The sequence below is a fragment of the Solanum verrucosum genome, unplaced genomic scaffold (genome assembly GCF_900185275.1).
Source record: "Solanum verrucosum unplaced genomic scaffold, falcon-dt-bn FXZP01000217.1, whole genome shotgun sequence".
Lineage (NCBI taxonomy): Eukaryota > Viridiplantae > Streptophyta > Magnoliopsida > Solanales > Solanaceae > Solanum > Solanum verrucosum.
Genome location: NW_026020032.1, coordinates 93,387 through 109,811, shown reverse-complemented (window position 1 = coordinate 109,811; position 16,425 = coordinate 93,387). Strand labels below are relative to the sequence as shown.

Below are 16,425 nucleotides of genomic sequence, written 5' to 3'. Positions count from 1 at the left end.
TATGTTTTAGAATTCTCCTTACATGCTCGTACATTCCACGTATTGAGCCATTTGGCCTGCATCTTTTTATGATGCAGACACATGTATTTGGGATCATCAACAGGAGATTCGTTGATACATCCGAGAATTCGAGTTAGCTATGGTGAGCCTCCTTATTTCCGAAAGATTTCATTTACTTTTTAGTTTAGTCAGGATGTCGTGAGTCTTATCCTGACTTCCATCTTTATCAGTTAGAGGCTTCATAGATAGTCAGTATAGTTGAGAAGTCTGTATTATTCATTTATTTTATTAAATGTTTTAAAGACTTAAGTTGTCTATTTTATGGCGAGTTGAATATATTATTTTTATTCTAAGTTGTTCATTTGAGTTAAAGTTTTGAAAAGTTGAGTTTATTGAATTTTATTCAGTTTTAAGTTTTTGCATGCTTAAGTTAGTCTTCCGCTTGTAGTCAACCAGGATGAGGGTTAGCTTGGGGACCAACAATGGTTCTTGAGTGCCGGCCACGTCCAGGGTGTAGACTCGGGTCGTGACAACCAAACATTAAAGGATTTTTGTCATCTGTTCTAGTTTTGGTAGACAAAATTATGTGATATCTGTTATTGATGGCAAATGGTAGATATCTCATGAAATTAATTGAGGTGCGTAAAAACTGATTCGAACCTCTGTTAACTTTCTATCCTAAGAACATGAAATTCATCTTCAAGAATATTTAATATTTTAAAATATTTTTTTGGAAAAAAGAAAAAGAAAAAACATGATGGGGACGGTAGTGTTAGATGACTTAATTGATTGATTGTCTTACGTAAGTCTCAATACATCAGCAAACATCCAAACAAATCCCAAAATTTTCTCAATTGAATCATTGTAACGAAAAAAAGCCAAGAATTATTGTACCCTGTTCAATTTTATACTTATAAAAAACTTTGAAAGCAAAAGCAACCAATTAGAATGATAAAGATGTATTATTTACTTAGTTCACTAGGGATTGACTCATCACTCACCCCTCCCCTCAAGTCTTCGTGTGTTGTGTAAATAAATTTGGTTGTGCTTCAGTTTCTGGCACTACTACTGGGTAGTTTTATTTTTGCATAGTAAGTCTCTTTTTCAAAGACCCATGTTAAATTTTGCTTTGATTCAGTTTATTTTGTGTTGTTTATGTGTTTGGGGCTGTTGGGTAACTGTTTTCTTGGTTTGTGTGTTTTGTTGTTGTTTAAAGTTTGAATCTTTTTCATGGTTTTGTGAGTCTGACTGAATATATATGATCATGGGTGGTGAAATTTCTGTAAGATTCTTGATGGAAAGGCTGTTTTAACTAATGTTTCTAGTATGCTGTTTGTTGATCATTGGCTAAGAAGAAGCAGAAGGAAAAGTTAGCTTTAAAGAAGAAAAAAGAAGAGACTTTGTCATCTGTGCAAAAAGCTGTATAAAAGAGAGTGTAAAACCACTAGATATGGCTTGAGGTAGTAGTAGTTTGCTAGACTGGAGAAGGTCAAGAAACCCCATTTAGCTAGATGATCGACTTAAATTGGGGTTGAGTTAGGTTCAAGTGTTGTATCTTTACATGGTATCACACTATTTGGAGTCCCGTGCAGGGGCGGACCTAGGTTGTGTTTAGGGGGTTCACCCGAACCCCCTCGATCGAAAAATTACGTTATATATATAGGACCAAATTCTAATTTATGTGTACATATATTAAAATGAACCCCCTGAAAACAAGTGAGAAGCTTTGGCTCAATGGACAAGGGGTTCACGAGTGGCTTTTATGTTGTGGGTTCGAATCCTATGCGTAGCAATTCCTCTTCTCTTATTTTTTACCCTTATTGGGCTCAACTTTTGGGCTTTGGATCATCTTCTCTTTTTCATTATTTTTTTTCTAATTTGTTTTTGTTTAAATTTATTAGACACTTTTTTTTTTATTCTTCTTATATCTATTTGTCATTTTATTTCAACATAATTTTATGTACAACTCTTTTAAAAATGATGAATTATATATATAAAGATAAATTAGATGTAGTTGAATGAAGAAACTAAAAATCGTCAATATCCTTTTAATAATATATATTTAATAGAATTCATGGAATTTCCTTTCTATTTTTTCAATTCTATTTTAGAGAGATGGAAACTAAACTTATTTGATTTATTCGTTATTTTTTTTTCAACAGTGATGACTAACCTAGTAAATTAAACTACATGAACTAAAAAATTGACAATGCCATTTATTTATCTTCTGAATATGCATTATAATATTAGTAAATCTATACTTGCACACTTTTAGAGAATCTTGATAATTTTCCTAGTAATATGTGTTTGAATGGATACTAATTTAAAAAAATTTAAAATGTAAAATAAAGTAAAACATTGCAAAATAAAAGTATAAAAAGCACAAGAAAATTTAAGAATGTTCAATGGAGCAAGGTAAAAGTAGGAAGAAATGCTTAATGCGGTACGATAAGGTAATATAAATTTAGCGGATTAAGGTAAATATTTTTCTTCTCCGTCTCACTTCCTTTTTCATCCTTTAATTTTCACGTGTTTTAGGAATTAACTTATATAATACAATTGATCCACTAATTTTTTTATCAACGTAGCTTTGTTCTCAATATCTTTGATTAGTTTGGTGTTAACTTTTATCAACCAATGAGATACCTTGTACAAAAAGCATGTCGGGGTTACTACGCTCACCGTGCACTTACATTACCACATGAGCTTCTTCTTTAAATTTTGAACCCCCTGAGCTTAATTCCTGGATCCGCCACTGGTCCTGTGTAAGCTCTTTTTGGGCTTGGACATGTAGGGGGTGTTAGAGTGGGTCCCACATTGGTTGGGAATGGGTTGATGGTCATATCTTACCTGGTATTAGAGTTAGGTTCATCCTGTTTGGGCTCCCGGTGAATGCTCCAGTTGGCTTGGGCGTGAAGGGGTGTTAGAGTGGGTCCCACATCGGTTGGGGAATGGATTGGTGGTCAGTTTGTATGGACTTGGACAATCTTTTCCTTATAAGTTAATCTTTTGGGGTTGAGTTAGGCCTGAGTGTCATAACTTTATAGGCCAAAAATCTCAAATACGTACATCAATTAGGTTGATTTCCCTATTGATTCGTTTTCTTCTCTTCTCTGTTGTCCTGTGAACTATAGATTACACATCAACAGTCATAGTAAATGTAGTGGCTCATTCGCTAAATACTTCACAACTACATTAACATCTTGCTGTATTTAGTAGTCAAAACAACCTACATTTTTCATGTCTCACAAGTCTGGAAAACGTATCAAATAGGTGTCTAGTAGGTTGCTTATTTCTTTATAGGTAGTCATAGTTTTGCATAACTTTGTGGAGTCTAGTTTTCAGCACATTAGGCTGAGTTTGCTTTTAGATATCCTTCTTATGGAGCAGTTTAGTTGCTTACATGGTCGATGGGTATGAAGCTCTGGGCTGTCCTCTAGTGAAGGTATGGCAAGAACACAAAAGATCAATAGTTCAATGCTCTTGCTTTTGGGTTCACTCTGTCTGTGTGAAATAGAAGGATGAAGCTAAATTTGAAATGCATAGCATTTAGGATTCTCTTTTACCTAGTAACTTTTGGCTCTTCTTTTACCTAGTATAGTAACACTTTTACCTTAATCTTGCTATCTTTGTTCTTTACAAGTATTCTTACTTGTGTTACACATGTATGTAGACTTCAGGAGGTATTCCAGTTGGTGATTAGCATTTGAACGTCGAACTGCACTTGGAATTTGGCTACATGGGAAAGACAATTCAGGTTTATGGATTCCCTGATCTTCTGCCTGCAGAAGTGGTCAAGTCATTCTTAGAGAAACATACAGGATATGGAACTGTATGTGCATTGGATGTTAAACAGTCCAAAGGAGGATCTAGAGCATTTGCCAAAGTTCAATTTGTCGACAACATTAGTGCTGACAAAATCATCAATTTGGCTAGTAAGAGGCTGTATTTTGGGTCTTCTTATTTGAAGGCTTGGGAAATGAAAACTGATATTGTCCAAGTGGCGTATGTGGATCACATGGATGGCATAACTTTGAATTTTGGATGTCAAATATCAGACGACAAGTTTGCAGTGTTGGGAAGTACAGAAGTTTCAATTAAATTTGGCATTGGATTGAAGAAAATTTACTTCTTTTTGTCTAGGGGTTCAGCTGATTATAAACTTCAGCTTTCATATGAAAATATATGGCAGGTTGTGCTGCATCGTCCATATGGTCAAAATGCTCAGTCTCTCCTCATACAGGTTTTTCAATTATTCCAAACCTTTAGCTATTGTTTTCATCCTTCTCCCTGTGCCCGGTCTTTGTGAATATTGTGACTATTTGATTATTGGTTGAATGGTACACAATCCTCATGTATTGGGTCTCTTACTGCTTGTTGATCCACTTCTTTTGAAGCAAAATCATTTCTGCTAACATATATTTATTTGTTGACTTATGAACCATATGGAAGGGGTTGAAATCCTATATATGAGAATTTTGACAATAAATTCCATTTCTAGAAACTGAACATGCATGAAGGCTTGAACCGACATTAAACTGGAAACTTATTTGCTACAGATCATGAAGTAAAGAAGCTTTAGAAAATACAAAGTACAAGTTCATAAGCATTAATAGTGGTTAGGCCCTCCTCAATGTTGTTCTGCTTGAAGTCTTTTAAGGTTGGATGCTTGTGCGTTTATAAGCACTGCTATGTGGATAACCTAGCATCCTGTCCAAAATCCTAACTCACATGCCAGATTGCCATATTCTCAGCCTATCTTTTGATCTGTCGACATCCTATTCCTTTTATAAAGATATCTGTTGACATCCTTAAAGAGGAGTGTTCGAAATTCTTAACATCTTTCATGAATATTTGCGCTAGAACTTTTTTTATATAGTAGAATACCATGAAATGGTACTGTGAACATCCAGAATTCTTGAAGAACATGTCTTTCATTTTTTTTGTGCACATGTTTCCATCAAAGTATAAAATGTTGATTTTCTATCTTCTTTTTTTTGGGTAAAGTAATTAAATTGTGTTGATTTTCTGTTAATATGCGCTCCTATTAAAAATTTAGAAATTACTATTACTAATGTTACTAGTGTCAAAAAAAATAATTTAGAAATTACTATTACTACTACTACTATTAATAAGGGAGAGTCAGAGGAGCTTCTTGTCGTTCTGTCTACCGACCAAACGTATAATTTTGGAATTTTCCCTTTGAGTTTGCTATTCTTGTATTGCACTTCACAACAGCCGCAATAGATTCCAGACGGGAGAATTATAATAGGCTGTGCATTCAGACAAAATCATGTGCTTTTATTTTATCTGTTTAGAGTGGGAGGGTGTTTTCTGTACTTCTGTATTCGTTGTCCTTTCTCATTGGTGGATACAGATGCCTTTATTCAGTTTCCAAGTCACACTTTATAGTTTCAGTTATTTTTGGGGATATTTGGTAGTTGAGACATTCTAATTATGATTTGACTTTCCTCAAGACACCTATTTTAAAGTATTGCATTGTTTCTAATCAGTCTTTTAACAGGCATGTACTCTGTTTTTCATGTAAAATAGACTGGAAAATAACTAGGTGGAAAATGTGTGCATCATAGACTAGAGCCATTTGGATAGCCCTTGACTGTTTAATTATATTATGTGCTTAGTTTTGATTAAAGAAGAAAAGTTGAAAAATGGTTAAAGAACATTTGTCAGTTTTTCAAATTTATAACCTTGGTGGCCGGGTTAGCTTGTGTGCACCTCAACAAGTCCATGGGTACCTGCTACCTCCTACCAACAACCAACACAAATACCGAGTTAACAGTTTCTTTTTAACAACTAAAAATTCGTGATGATTAAAAAAAGTGTGTTAGTAAAGATGTTAAACTTGGGCTTGGTACCACTGGTTAATTAAATAAACCAAGCTTCTAACTTGCATATTATATAAGTTAACAAATATATGTCCACAATTTTCAAATTTTTCAATACTTGTGACTTGTCTGCTCGTGATCTTTTAAGTTAAAGAACGTGAAAGCAACTTTTCTACTGTGTTTGCAGAATTTCCTCATGAGTATAGTGCATCAGTTAATATATCGCTTCATATAATTGAATTCTGGTTAGATCAGTAGTCTACTTTGCTGATTTACGATAAGATTCAGTATTGACTTATTCATTCAATTTCTATGATTTAGTTATTTGGTGCTCCTCGGATCTATAAGAGACTTGAAAACTCCTGTTATAGCTTCTTTAAGGAAACTCCTGATGATCAGTGGGTGAGGACGACAGATTTCGCTCCATCTTGGATAGGGCTATCTTCTAGCTTATGTTTGCAGTTCCGTAGGGGTGTTCATCTTCCAAATTTCCAGGAAAGTTTTTTTCACTATGCAGAACGTGAAAACAATATTACTTTACAGACTGGTTTCACCTTTTTCATCTCTCAAAAATCGGCTCTGGTTCCCAATGTCCAGCCTCCGGAAGGAATTGCAATTCCCTACAAGATATTGTTCAAAATTAGTTCTTTGGTACAGCATGGATGCATTCCTGGGCCTTCATTAAATGTCTACTTTTTCCGATTAGTAGATCCTCAAAGGAGGAATGTTGCATGCATTGAGCAAGCCTTAGAGAAACTGTACTATTTGAAGGAGTGCTGTTATGATCCAGTGAGGTGGCTCACTGAGCAGTATGATGGGTATCTCAAGGGTAGACAACCTCCAAAATCTCCGTCCATCACTTTAGATGATGGGTTGGTGTATGTAAGAAGGGTCCTAGTAACACCATGCAAAGTTTATTTTTGTGGTCCAGAGGTTAATGTTTCCAATCGGGTTCTCCGCAATTATTCTGAAGACATAGATAACTTTCTTCGTGTTTCTTTTGTTGATGAGGAGTGGGAGAAGCTGTATTCTACAGAGTTATTACCAAAAGCAAGTACTGGAAATGGTATCAGGACAAACATCTATGAGAGGATCCTATCAACTCTGCGGAAAGGCTTTGTAATTGGTGATAAAAAATTTGAATTTCTTGCATTTTCATCGAGCCAATTGCGGGATAATTCAGTGTGGATGTTTGCATCAAGACCTGGCCTTACTGCAAATGATATAAGAACTTGGATGGGTGATTTTTCGCAGATCAAGAATGTGGCAAAATATGCTGCCAGACTTGGTCAATCTTTTGGTTCCTCCACAGAGACTTTGAGTGTTCTTAGGCATGAGATTGAAGTTATTCCTGACGTAAAGGTTCATGGAACCAGCTATGTCTTTTCTGATGGAATTGGTAAAATATCTGCTGACTTTGCTCGTAGAGTTGCCTCAAAATGTGGCCTTCAATATACACCATCTGCTTTTCAGATTCGTTATGGTGGATATAAAGGTGTTGTGGCTGTTGATCCATATTCATCAATGAAGTTATCTTTGAGAAAGAGCATGTCGAAATATGAATCAGACAACAATAAGTTAGATGTCCTTGGGTGGAGCAAATATCAGCCTTGTTTTCTTAATCGTCAACTGATTACTCTCTTGTCTACACTTGGAGTGAAAGATGATATTCTCGAACAGAAACAAAAGGAAGCTGTAGATCAGCTTGATGCTATCTTGCATGATTCTTTGAAGGCACAGGAGGCTTTGGAATTGATGTCTCCTGGAGAGAACACTAATATTCTCAAGGCAATGCTAAATTGTGGTTATATGCCTGATGCTGAGCCCTTTCTTTCAATGATGCTGCAAACCTTCCGCGCATCAAAGTTGCTCGATTTGCGGACTAAATCAAGAATATTTATTCCAAATGGAAGAGCAATGATGGGATGTTTGGATGAATCCAGAACCTTGGAATATGGTCAGGTGTTTGTTCAGTTTACTGGTGCTGGACATAGAGAGTTTTCTGAGGATTTACATCCATTTAATAACAGCAGATCCACCAACTGTAATTTCATTCTCAAGGGAAATGTGGTTGTTGCAAAAAATCCATGCTTGCATCCTGGTGATATTCGTGTTTTAAGGGCTGTAAATGTTCCAGCGCTGCACCACATGGTAGATTGTGTTGTATTCCCCCAGAAAGGAAATAGGTAAACTTTACGTCGGAAACCTATTAACTTCTACTTACGTGTAATCTTATAGAAGGCTTTACTCCAACTTATGGGTGGAAATCATTTTCCTACTGGCTACACAATTATTTCAACTCGTAACTTTGTATAAATGCTCCAGACTAGGTATGTATTTCTACTGCCTCCCTACCTCTGAGGTAGAGGTAAAGTATGCGTACACTTTACCCTCCTCAGACTCCACTTTGTGGTATCTTACTGGGTATGTTGTTGTATAATTCACAGTACTTCATCTATCTGGAATATTCTCAATTTTTGTTCATGGAAGAATTTTCAAGTTTGAACTTTATTAATTGTTCTTTCTAGTAAAAGTGTAAAACTAGCTTCCATCCTTGTTAACTCTTTCTATCTTTATTTTTTTTTCATGGCATTGTTACTTAAGTGTTAAAGCTTTGATGACAGACCTCATCCGAATGAATGTTCTGGGAGTGATTTGGATGGAGATATCTACTTTGTTTGCTGGGATCAAGACATGATTCCGCCAAGGCAAGTCCAACCGATGGAATATCCTCCAGCACCCAGCATACAGTTGGATCATGATGTCACAATTGAGGTACCCTTAGCTTCGAACAACTAGTTTTACTTCCAAAATTATCATGCTTCTGATGCATCACTATGTTCAACCTTTCTTACGGAGAATTGGCATGGTCTTGATATTTTTCTTTCCTTTTAATCCTTTTTTTTTTATCAACGCTTTATTGCTGAGATTACCTTCTCTAAGACTTAGATTCAGTCGAATCTAGTTTAGTGTATGAGTGTTAGGTGCATCACCTACAAACTGGTTACTGTACTTTTCTATTGCTGAGATCTCCTTCTGCACAGCTTCGTGACTGGATAGGCACATAAAATCCAGAACCGCTGACCAGACTTCATTCTTTCACCCCCTTCTTTCTCCTTCTCTAAGATCTTTCGATTAATGAGACAAAAAAGGAAGAGATCAACACGAGTATTGCAGTAAGAGCTGAATGCCTTAATTGTTTATTTTCACTATATTTTCATTATTGTCCAATTTCCTTATTTTGGATGTACAGCTAACAGCATAAAGGCAATGCTGTTTTCTTTGTTTTTTACATCAATAAAATTCTCTACCCATAAAAAAATTAATGAAGGAAAATATACCCTGAAGATAAACAACTTGTAAGTGACCAAAACCATAAATAAAAATTTTCTGTTGTGTCAAACCTGAAATAGTTTCTTCTTTCCCCTTTCTTATTTACCTTATCAACTGTACATGTGAGATTCATCTTCTAAGTTTATTATTGTCTCGTTCATGAGGGGGATCAATCCTGAGAGTCCCTAAAGTTTGTGGAAGTGTGCTTATTCTTGATTTTTTTTACTTCAAATCGCCGATTTGCATATCAATATGTGCCATAGGAGTTACATCTCTGATGAAAGAGCACTTACACTCTTGAATTTGTAGTAGGGAATGAACTCTTGAAATCATACTTATAAGATGTGTAATGCAATACAAGTACTGAGGAACTCTTTATTATCTTTTGTTTGTTGTGGGAGAGGGGGGATTGGCCAGTATGTGCAACAACAGTGCAAGTACTGAGGAACTCCTTTTCACCTGTCTGCCTACTGCAGGAAGTTGAAGAGTACTTCACCAACTATATTGTGAATGACAGTTTGGGAATCATATCAAATGCCCATGTCGTATTTGCAGACAGAGAACCTGATATGGCCATGAGTGATCCATGCAAAAAACTTGCTGAGCTCTGTTCAATTGCAGTGGACTTTCCAAAGACTGGTGTTCCTGCTGAAATACCATCTCAGTTGCGCCCTAAAGAATACCCAGACTTCATGGATAAGCCGCCAGACAAGACAACCTATATCTCAGAAAGAGTTATTGGAAAGCTTTTCAGGAAAGTGAAGGACAAAGCACCTCAGGCTAGCTCTACTGCGATCTTCACAAGGGATGTTGCAAGGAGATCATATGATGCTGATTTGGAAGTTGATGGATTTGAAGATTACATTGACGAAGCTTTTGACTACAAAACTGAACATGACAACAAGCTGGGTAATTTAATGGACTACTATGGCATAAAAACGGAGGCTGAAATACTTAGTGGAGGCATCATGAAGACATCAAAAACTTTTGACCGCAGAAAAGATGCTGAGGCCATTAGTATTGCTGTGAGGGCCTTGAGGAAGGAAGCAAGGACCTGGTTCAAGAGGCGTAATGATATAGATGACATGTTACCAAAGGCATCGGCTTGGTACCACGTTACATATCATCCTACATATTGGGGTTGCTACAATCAGGGGTTGAAAAGAGATCATTTCATTAGCTTTCCCTGGTGTGTTTATGACCAGCTAATCCAGATTAAGAAGGAGAAAGCACGTAACAGGCCAGTTCTCAATTTGTCATATCTCAGGGCTCAGCTGAGTCGCAAATTAGTGCTGAAATGAGATTTCAGTCGAGCATTTAGCTGATATATATATAATGTAATAGAGTGTGATCATAAGAAAACTGCTATGCCTTGTTAACAACCTTTTGTCTTTAAAACTGCATGAACCTGTAACATATATGCAGTATTCTTAGAAACAGCTGTACAGCTAAGTACTAATATGTATGTGATTTGAGTTTTATCTCTCTAGTCAACATGGTTCATATTATGTTTTTTGTATTATGCACAACCACAATTCCTTTCTTGATATCCATGAGACATTATAAATTACTGGAATTTTGGATGACAGGACTGATGGATAGTCTATCATAAACAACCTCTCTACCCCACAAAGGTAGGATAAAGGTTTACGTACATCCTAGCCTCCCTAGAGCTCCACCTGTGGCATTATTCTGGTTATGTTGTTGTAAGACTGATGGATAGAGAACTTAATAGCTCCAGGCTGCAGCTGAGAACTGAACATCTTTATTTGTGTTAGCTGGGGTAAATTGACCGATGGATCACAAAGCTAGCATAATAACTCTTGCTAGCTCAGACAGCAGTAACGACATCAATGGTGAAATTTCAGCAATATGTTTTTAACTTGTCTCCATCCCTTTGTCATCCCTAGTCATAAATAATATTTCAGGAACTTCAGTAGTTAAAATACTAGTGAGACATTCATGTTTGTGCCAACAGGATTTGCTGGGACCCTTCTTAATTCTATCAAAGATTTGAATGTTCCTAGAATGTGAAGAGAACCACATACCATTGAGTAACCATTTTAGTCCAATTATCTATTTGAATGTCTTTAGAGTGTGAAGGGAGTTCCATATCATTGAGTCTCCGATAGAAACATGTCCAAATGAAGCAATATGGCTATCAAAAATTCACTCATGTAACGATCCTGACCAACATGTACACACAAGGATACATTAAAGGAGAACTCTGTAGTCAAAACCTACAACAAATAGTATACTAGATTATTGAAAATTGAACAGAAGCTTCCTTGTGGATTTTTCGGCTGCTTTTCAGGAGGGAAGAGTATTATTAGCTCTTCCAGTAAATTTAGCAACTCGGCATTGTAAAAAAGAAGAAGAATAATAGCTTCTCACATTACTTACAAGCTCCAACTAGCATTTGGCCTAAATTACAGAAAATAAAACCAGATTCGTTACAAGCTGATGAAGACGACTTTGTCCAGAGAATTATGGTGCCTAAGTCAAGTTCCTTGTATTATTTCCCTGATATCATAGCCTTGGAGCTATATACAAAAGAGTTTAAGAGGAAGAAATCAGACTAGCATATTCATAGAAAGCAACATGGCAACAAATACTGCCTGCTAGATGGTAATTCTAAGTTGTCATGCTTTAAATGACTTCACAAAGCAGTGAGCTTAAATAAATGTACGAGGAGAAGATTACCTGAAGGAAGGTCAGAAGCAAAATAACACCAGAGTTCCATAAAGCATGAATTGTGATTGGGGTTAGGAGGTTCCGCGTCTGAGCATAAGAAAATCCCAGAGCAGTCCCTGAATGCATGTCATTTTTCAGTTCAGATTAAACATGAAGAGAAGTGCACTGATAATAAAGGGTGAAATCAATTAAGTATTCGCCTCAACGGTGCTTCAATTCCAAACTAGTGGAGGTAAACTACATGAACCCTTTGTATCCATTCTACTGTGTTCGAATTCATTTCATTTCCTCTAAAATTTAATAAAATATAATCTCAAAAACTACAGAAAGTTGTTGATCCTTTCTTACAAGGTAAAAGCAATTCTTACTAGAACTATTTTTCCTTCCTAAAAAGATCTTTTTGAGAACTTTCAGAAGTAAAACCCAATTATATTATTCCTTTTTGTAATTTCTGCTTTTCCTCTACTTTCGTCCAGTGTGTATACATTTAAGAAAATGGAAGCAATACCAAGAACAAACAACTGAGGAAATTGTCCAGGAGTGAGATGTGCAAGAGCAAATACAGCACCACTAATAACCGCTGCAAGCGGTGTAGGTACCCTGCAAGGGAAAATGGAAAAGCATGAGAGACAATGAAGCATCAAGTCACATGTCCACATTAGACATGCATGTGTATGTATGAATAGTCCATAAGTAATAAAGTCATTAGACGACTTTCTTCCGCTGATTTTTCTTTTATTCTTTTTGATGAAGTAGTGATATAAATGGCATCAAGAAGATGCATGATAGCAAAATAGGTACAGAAGAGTTGAGTTTGTTAGCTCTATTGCAATTATGTTATGGATAGAGCTAACAAAGTCCAAAAGTCTGACATGTACAACTATCTTAACCACTTCCTAATGTATCTTAATCCTCATCGGGGTTCTCATGTTGCTATTCAATAACTAGGTTGCCATTTTTTCCGCCTTATTCCCTTTAAAACCAATTTTAATTATAAACATCCACAACAGAATGTTCAAGAGACAACATCATAGTTCTAAGCAAAGTATAGAAGTATCAACCGATCAAGCCCAGAAATATTTTCAAGTTGAGAAGGTTCACACTTGACATTTAAGTTGTGTCCGGTACAAAAAATATTTTCCAATTTTCTCATGTTCGGTTGGTCAAATATTTTGGAAAAAATTTCCTTCATACCGAACACACCCTAAGAGTATCTATAGCCTACCTCATAAGTCATAACATGTTGGCATTCAATAACTAGGTTGGCATTTTTTCTGCCTCGTTCCCTTTAAAACCCAATTTCATTATAAAACATCCACAACAGAATGATCAAGAGATAACATCGTAGTTCATAAGCAAAATATAGACGGATCGACTGATCAAGCCCAGAAACACTTTCAACTTGAGAAGGTTCACACTTGACATTTAATGCATAGAGCAATGCAGTTGGCAGAATCTATAGAAAGAAATCCCAGGATGGCAAAAGATATCTGTTTTGTGTTCGGCATGATGATGTCTCAGGTGTCGATTTAAAAAGAGTTATTGGGGACAGCCCTACTATATAGTATTCGTCTTTTAAGACAGGAGCTCGGCTCTTAGGCAAGGAGGGAATATAAAAGCAAAAAAGTAGATCAACTGGTGAAATCAGAATGTTTACGTATTTATTGTGTTTTCATGCTCATAAGAGATAATGATCCACTGGGGTAACAACTTTATCAAACCTTGAGCAATTCAAAACTTTTTGTCCCTTCTTTTTTCAAGCTTCTTCAGTAAAGTCCAGAAGATTCACAGACACATAGAGCCAGTTCTAACAAATGTGAAGCAGTAGTACATCTGTAATCGAATTTATCTAGAAAGAATTATACCACTTAGTCAGAGAGACCATAAAAAATCCTCTAAACACGGTCTCCTCAAGAATTGGAGCAAGTACACCAGTAATGCCTAGCAGAGAAGCAGTGCTACATAAAAAAAAGAAAGGTGGTTACTCAATAGTATATCATGCATAAGTATTCAGTTAGTGGCAGGAAAGCCATCAACACAAAAGCAATTGACTTGATAACTGAGATAATTTACAGATGAACTTCAAACTTCCTTCGAAAATACCTGATACTTGAGGAACCTATCAATGGGAGTAACCGAGCAAGCGCATCAGTCTGTAACAATTTTTAAGGAATTAAATGAGGAAAAAAGAAAACATCACAGGGGAGAAAAATGAAATTTAATTTGCTTCAAAGGTTATACAAAGAATGAAATTCTCAATCCAAAAGATTGGATGAACTGTTAGTTAAATTCTAACCTCTCTTTGTGGCGGCTCACCATTGAAAGCAGACATTGCCACTCCTGTTAAAGCAATTGCACCTACTGCTCCCGCTAGACCAATTCCAGCCCACAAAAGCCATCCTCTCTGGAGATTGAAAGGTTCCTTCAGATCTGGAATACTAACAGATCATAATCAACCACGCTGTAATCTTTTAGAGTGGAGGAAACTGCAATCCAGTTTTCTGACCAAACAAAGCAACAGATGAATGAATCATTCCATAACTTGGAAAATGCTAATTACCATAACGATATATGTCATCAGGAAGTGGTTGAGATGACTTGGTGAGAGTATAAAGGACTATTAGCACAACTGCAGTTGTTATACTGAAAAAAAAAAAACAATAAGTACACAAAACATCGGAATCGTGGAGATTGGATACAATGCAAAAATGACTGTCCATACAATTGATCAGCGAACAAAATTTCAGCCTTCTCATCCAAGCTCAATGCTTCTACATCAAGTCCTACATATGGTATTGATGCTGTCTCTATTAGTCCTGTCAAAACAAAACTGCCTGAATATTAGTTAGCTTTTTCCTCCCAAGACCAATATTGGTTGCTAGTTACCCAATATCCTTCCAAGTTCCAAGACAAAACAGAATTTCAGCTTGTAAAGATATTTTACACCAACAAAAAGAACAAAACTACCATTTCAGTTACGATCAAATAAAATGTTGCAGTTCATAAATCTTCTATCTTGCTTAGTTGCAATAATACATCCCATTACAAAAAAGGTTCAATCTTTTTACAATTCACAATAAGATGACACTTCATTAGTCAGAGTCAGACATATTTGAAACCTATGTTGCTCAGAATCTCCAAAAATGATGTCGCACCCTTGTTGGATCCTTCAAAAATGCACTACTTCTGAAGGATCCAACACGCACCAATCGCCATTTTTGAAGAGAGCAACATGTTTGAAAGCTTAACCAAGTAACAAAATTACACCTTAATCCACATGCAAGCGAAGAAAGTGAAACAGTTTGCCAATTCCATGGCACATCCCAGCGTCTCAAAATTGGCCAATCAGGTCCACCTCCCTGTAGAAAAATAAAATAAAAAACACAAAAATCACTCCCAGAGAAAAACCATTCTAAGAAGCTCATTCCAAAAGCATTCAAATTTATCATTTTCAATTACATCACTGTGACATAGCACAATTACTTCCACCTAATATATACCTAGCACAAAAAAAGATATACCCTTAATGCCAATTTGAAGTTTATTATACTTACTTTATAATCAGAACCATTTCTGGGACTAGAAAAGCATATAGTAGTGAACCCTCTTGTAGAACATTGACTATGAGCTGAATCTTGAAATTTGAGAAATGGGGTCAATGGGGCAATAGAGATTCTATGTGATTTCTCAAGAAGGGGTTTTGATGAATAAAGTTTTGGTGAAAAGGGTGAAGATTGAGTGAGAGTCATACATAAATTGCCAGCCATTGTTTGAAAGTTCAAAGCTTTGAGGAGAATTTGGAGTTTTGGTGGAGATAAGGGGCTAAGGATTGTGGATGTGTGGTTTTTGAGAAGTTTAGGGGGTGAAAAGAAAATTAAAGTGGAATGGAAGTACCAATATTGAAAGGGAAAAATGATAAATATAACCCTAAACTTTTTGATTTAGAACAGATAATGGAAGTACCAATATTGAAAGGGAAAAATGATAAATATAACCCCAAACTTTTTGATTTAGAACAGATATAACCTCGTTAAAAAAGTTATACATATATACGACGTTTGTTAGACGGTGAGTGAGTGTAAATATACAATTTCCGTTAACTAACATATATTTACTTAATTAAGAAAATCTCTAGACTAGTTTTAATTTCAAAAATGTCATATGACTTCAAAAAATAAACTCATTCATCTTTTATGATTTACCCCTCCATGCCCTATCCAAATTTGACCTACATGAAAAAAATTTATCCCTCATTTATTCAGTTATCACCCCGATGACTTACACTAAGGACGCCTTTAGTTGGTCGGGTAAGAAAAATGAGTGAGGTAATTTTTTAAAATTACGTAGTATTTTTGGAATTAAAATAAAATAATTTTAGGATTATTAGTCTCTCTACCTCTGAGATAGAGATAAAGTCTACACATATTCTATTTATTCCAAATCTCATATATTGGATATATCATTTTGTAGTAAATATAGATTTGTGAATGAAAATAATAAATATATATCATTTATTAGACAACAAAGATATAAACGTCATTTTTTAAACGAC

At 35.8% G+C, this 16,425-nt stretch overlaps 2 protein-coding genes across 2 annotated transcripts; one reads left to right on the top strand and one right to left on the bottom strand.

Annotated features, from left to right (window-relative positions):
- Positions 1–1,007: 1,007 nt before the first annotated feature.
- LOC125821497 (probable RNA-dependent RNA polymerase 1) lies at positions 1,008–10,660 on the top strand. Its single transcript, XM_049500917.1, has 5 exons — positions 1,008–1,091; positions 3,674–4,243; positions 6,168–8,032; positions 8,471–8,621; positions 9,656–10,660. Exons 2-5 carry the CDS (start codon positions 3,740–3,742, stop codon positions 10,478–10,480), a joined length of 3,345 nt encoding a protein of 1,114 aa, XP_049356874.1. The 5' UTR covers positions 1,008–1,091; positions 3,674–3,739; the 3' UTR covers positions 10,481–10,660.
- A 717-nt stretch (positions 10,661–11,377) lies between these two features.
- Positions 11,378–15,733, bottom strand: LOC125821509 (uncharacterized). Its single transcript, XM_049500929.1, has 10 exons — positions 15,428–15,733; positions 15,141–15,232; positions 14,596–14,703; positions 14,434–14,516; positions 14,170–14,303; positions 13,977–14,026; positions 13,739–13,831; positions 12,382–12,473; positions 11,883–11,989; positions 11,378–11,722 (listed from the first exon to the last, which is right to left on the bottom strand). Exons 1-10 carry the CDS (start codon positions 15,638–15,640, stop codon positions 11,681–11,683), a joined length of 1,014 nt encoding a protein of 337 aa, XP_049356886.1. The 5' UTR covers positions 15,641–15,733; the 3' UTR covers positions 11,378–11,680.
- Between the last annotated feature and the right edge of the window lie 692 nt (positions 15,734–16,425).

Coding starts and splice junctions, on each gene's coding strand:
- LOC125821509 (XM_049500929.1), bottom strand. CDS start 15,640: ATGGCTGGCAATTTATGTATGACTCTCACTCAATCTTCACCCTTTTCA. Junction 14,704..15,140: donor TCGCTTGCATGTGGATTAAG/GTGTAATTTTGT, acceptor ATATTCAGGCAG/TTTTGTTTTGACAGGACTAA. Junction 14,517..14,595: donor ATTTTGTTCGCTGATCAATT/GTATGGACAGTC, acceptor TTTTTTTTTCAG/TATAACAACTGCAGTTGTGC.
- LOC125821497 (XM_049500917.1), top strand. CDS start 3,740: ATGGGAAAGACAATTCAGGTTTATGGATTCCCTGATCTTCTGCCTGCA. Junction 4,244..6,167: donor CTCAGTCTCTCCTCATACAG/GTTTTTCAATTA, acceptor TCTATGATTTAG/TTATTTGGTGCTCCTCGGAT. Junction 8,622..9,655: donor ATCATGATGTCACAATTGAG/GTACCCTTAGCT, acceptor TGCCTACTGCAG/GAAGTTGAAGAGTACTTCAC.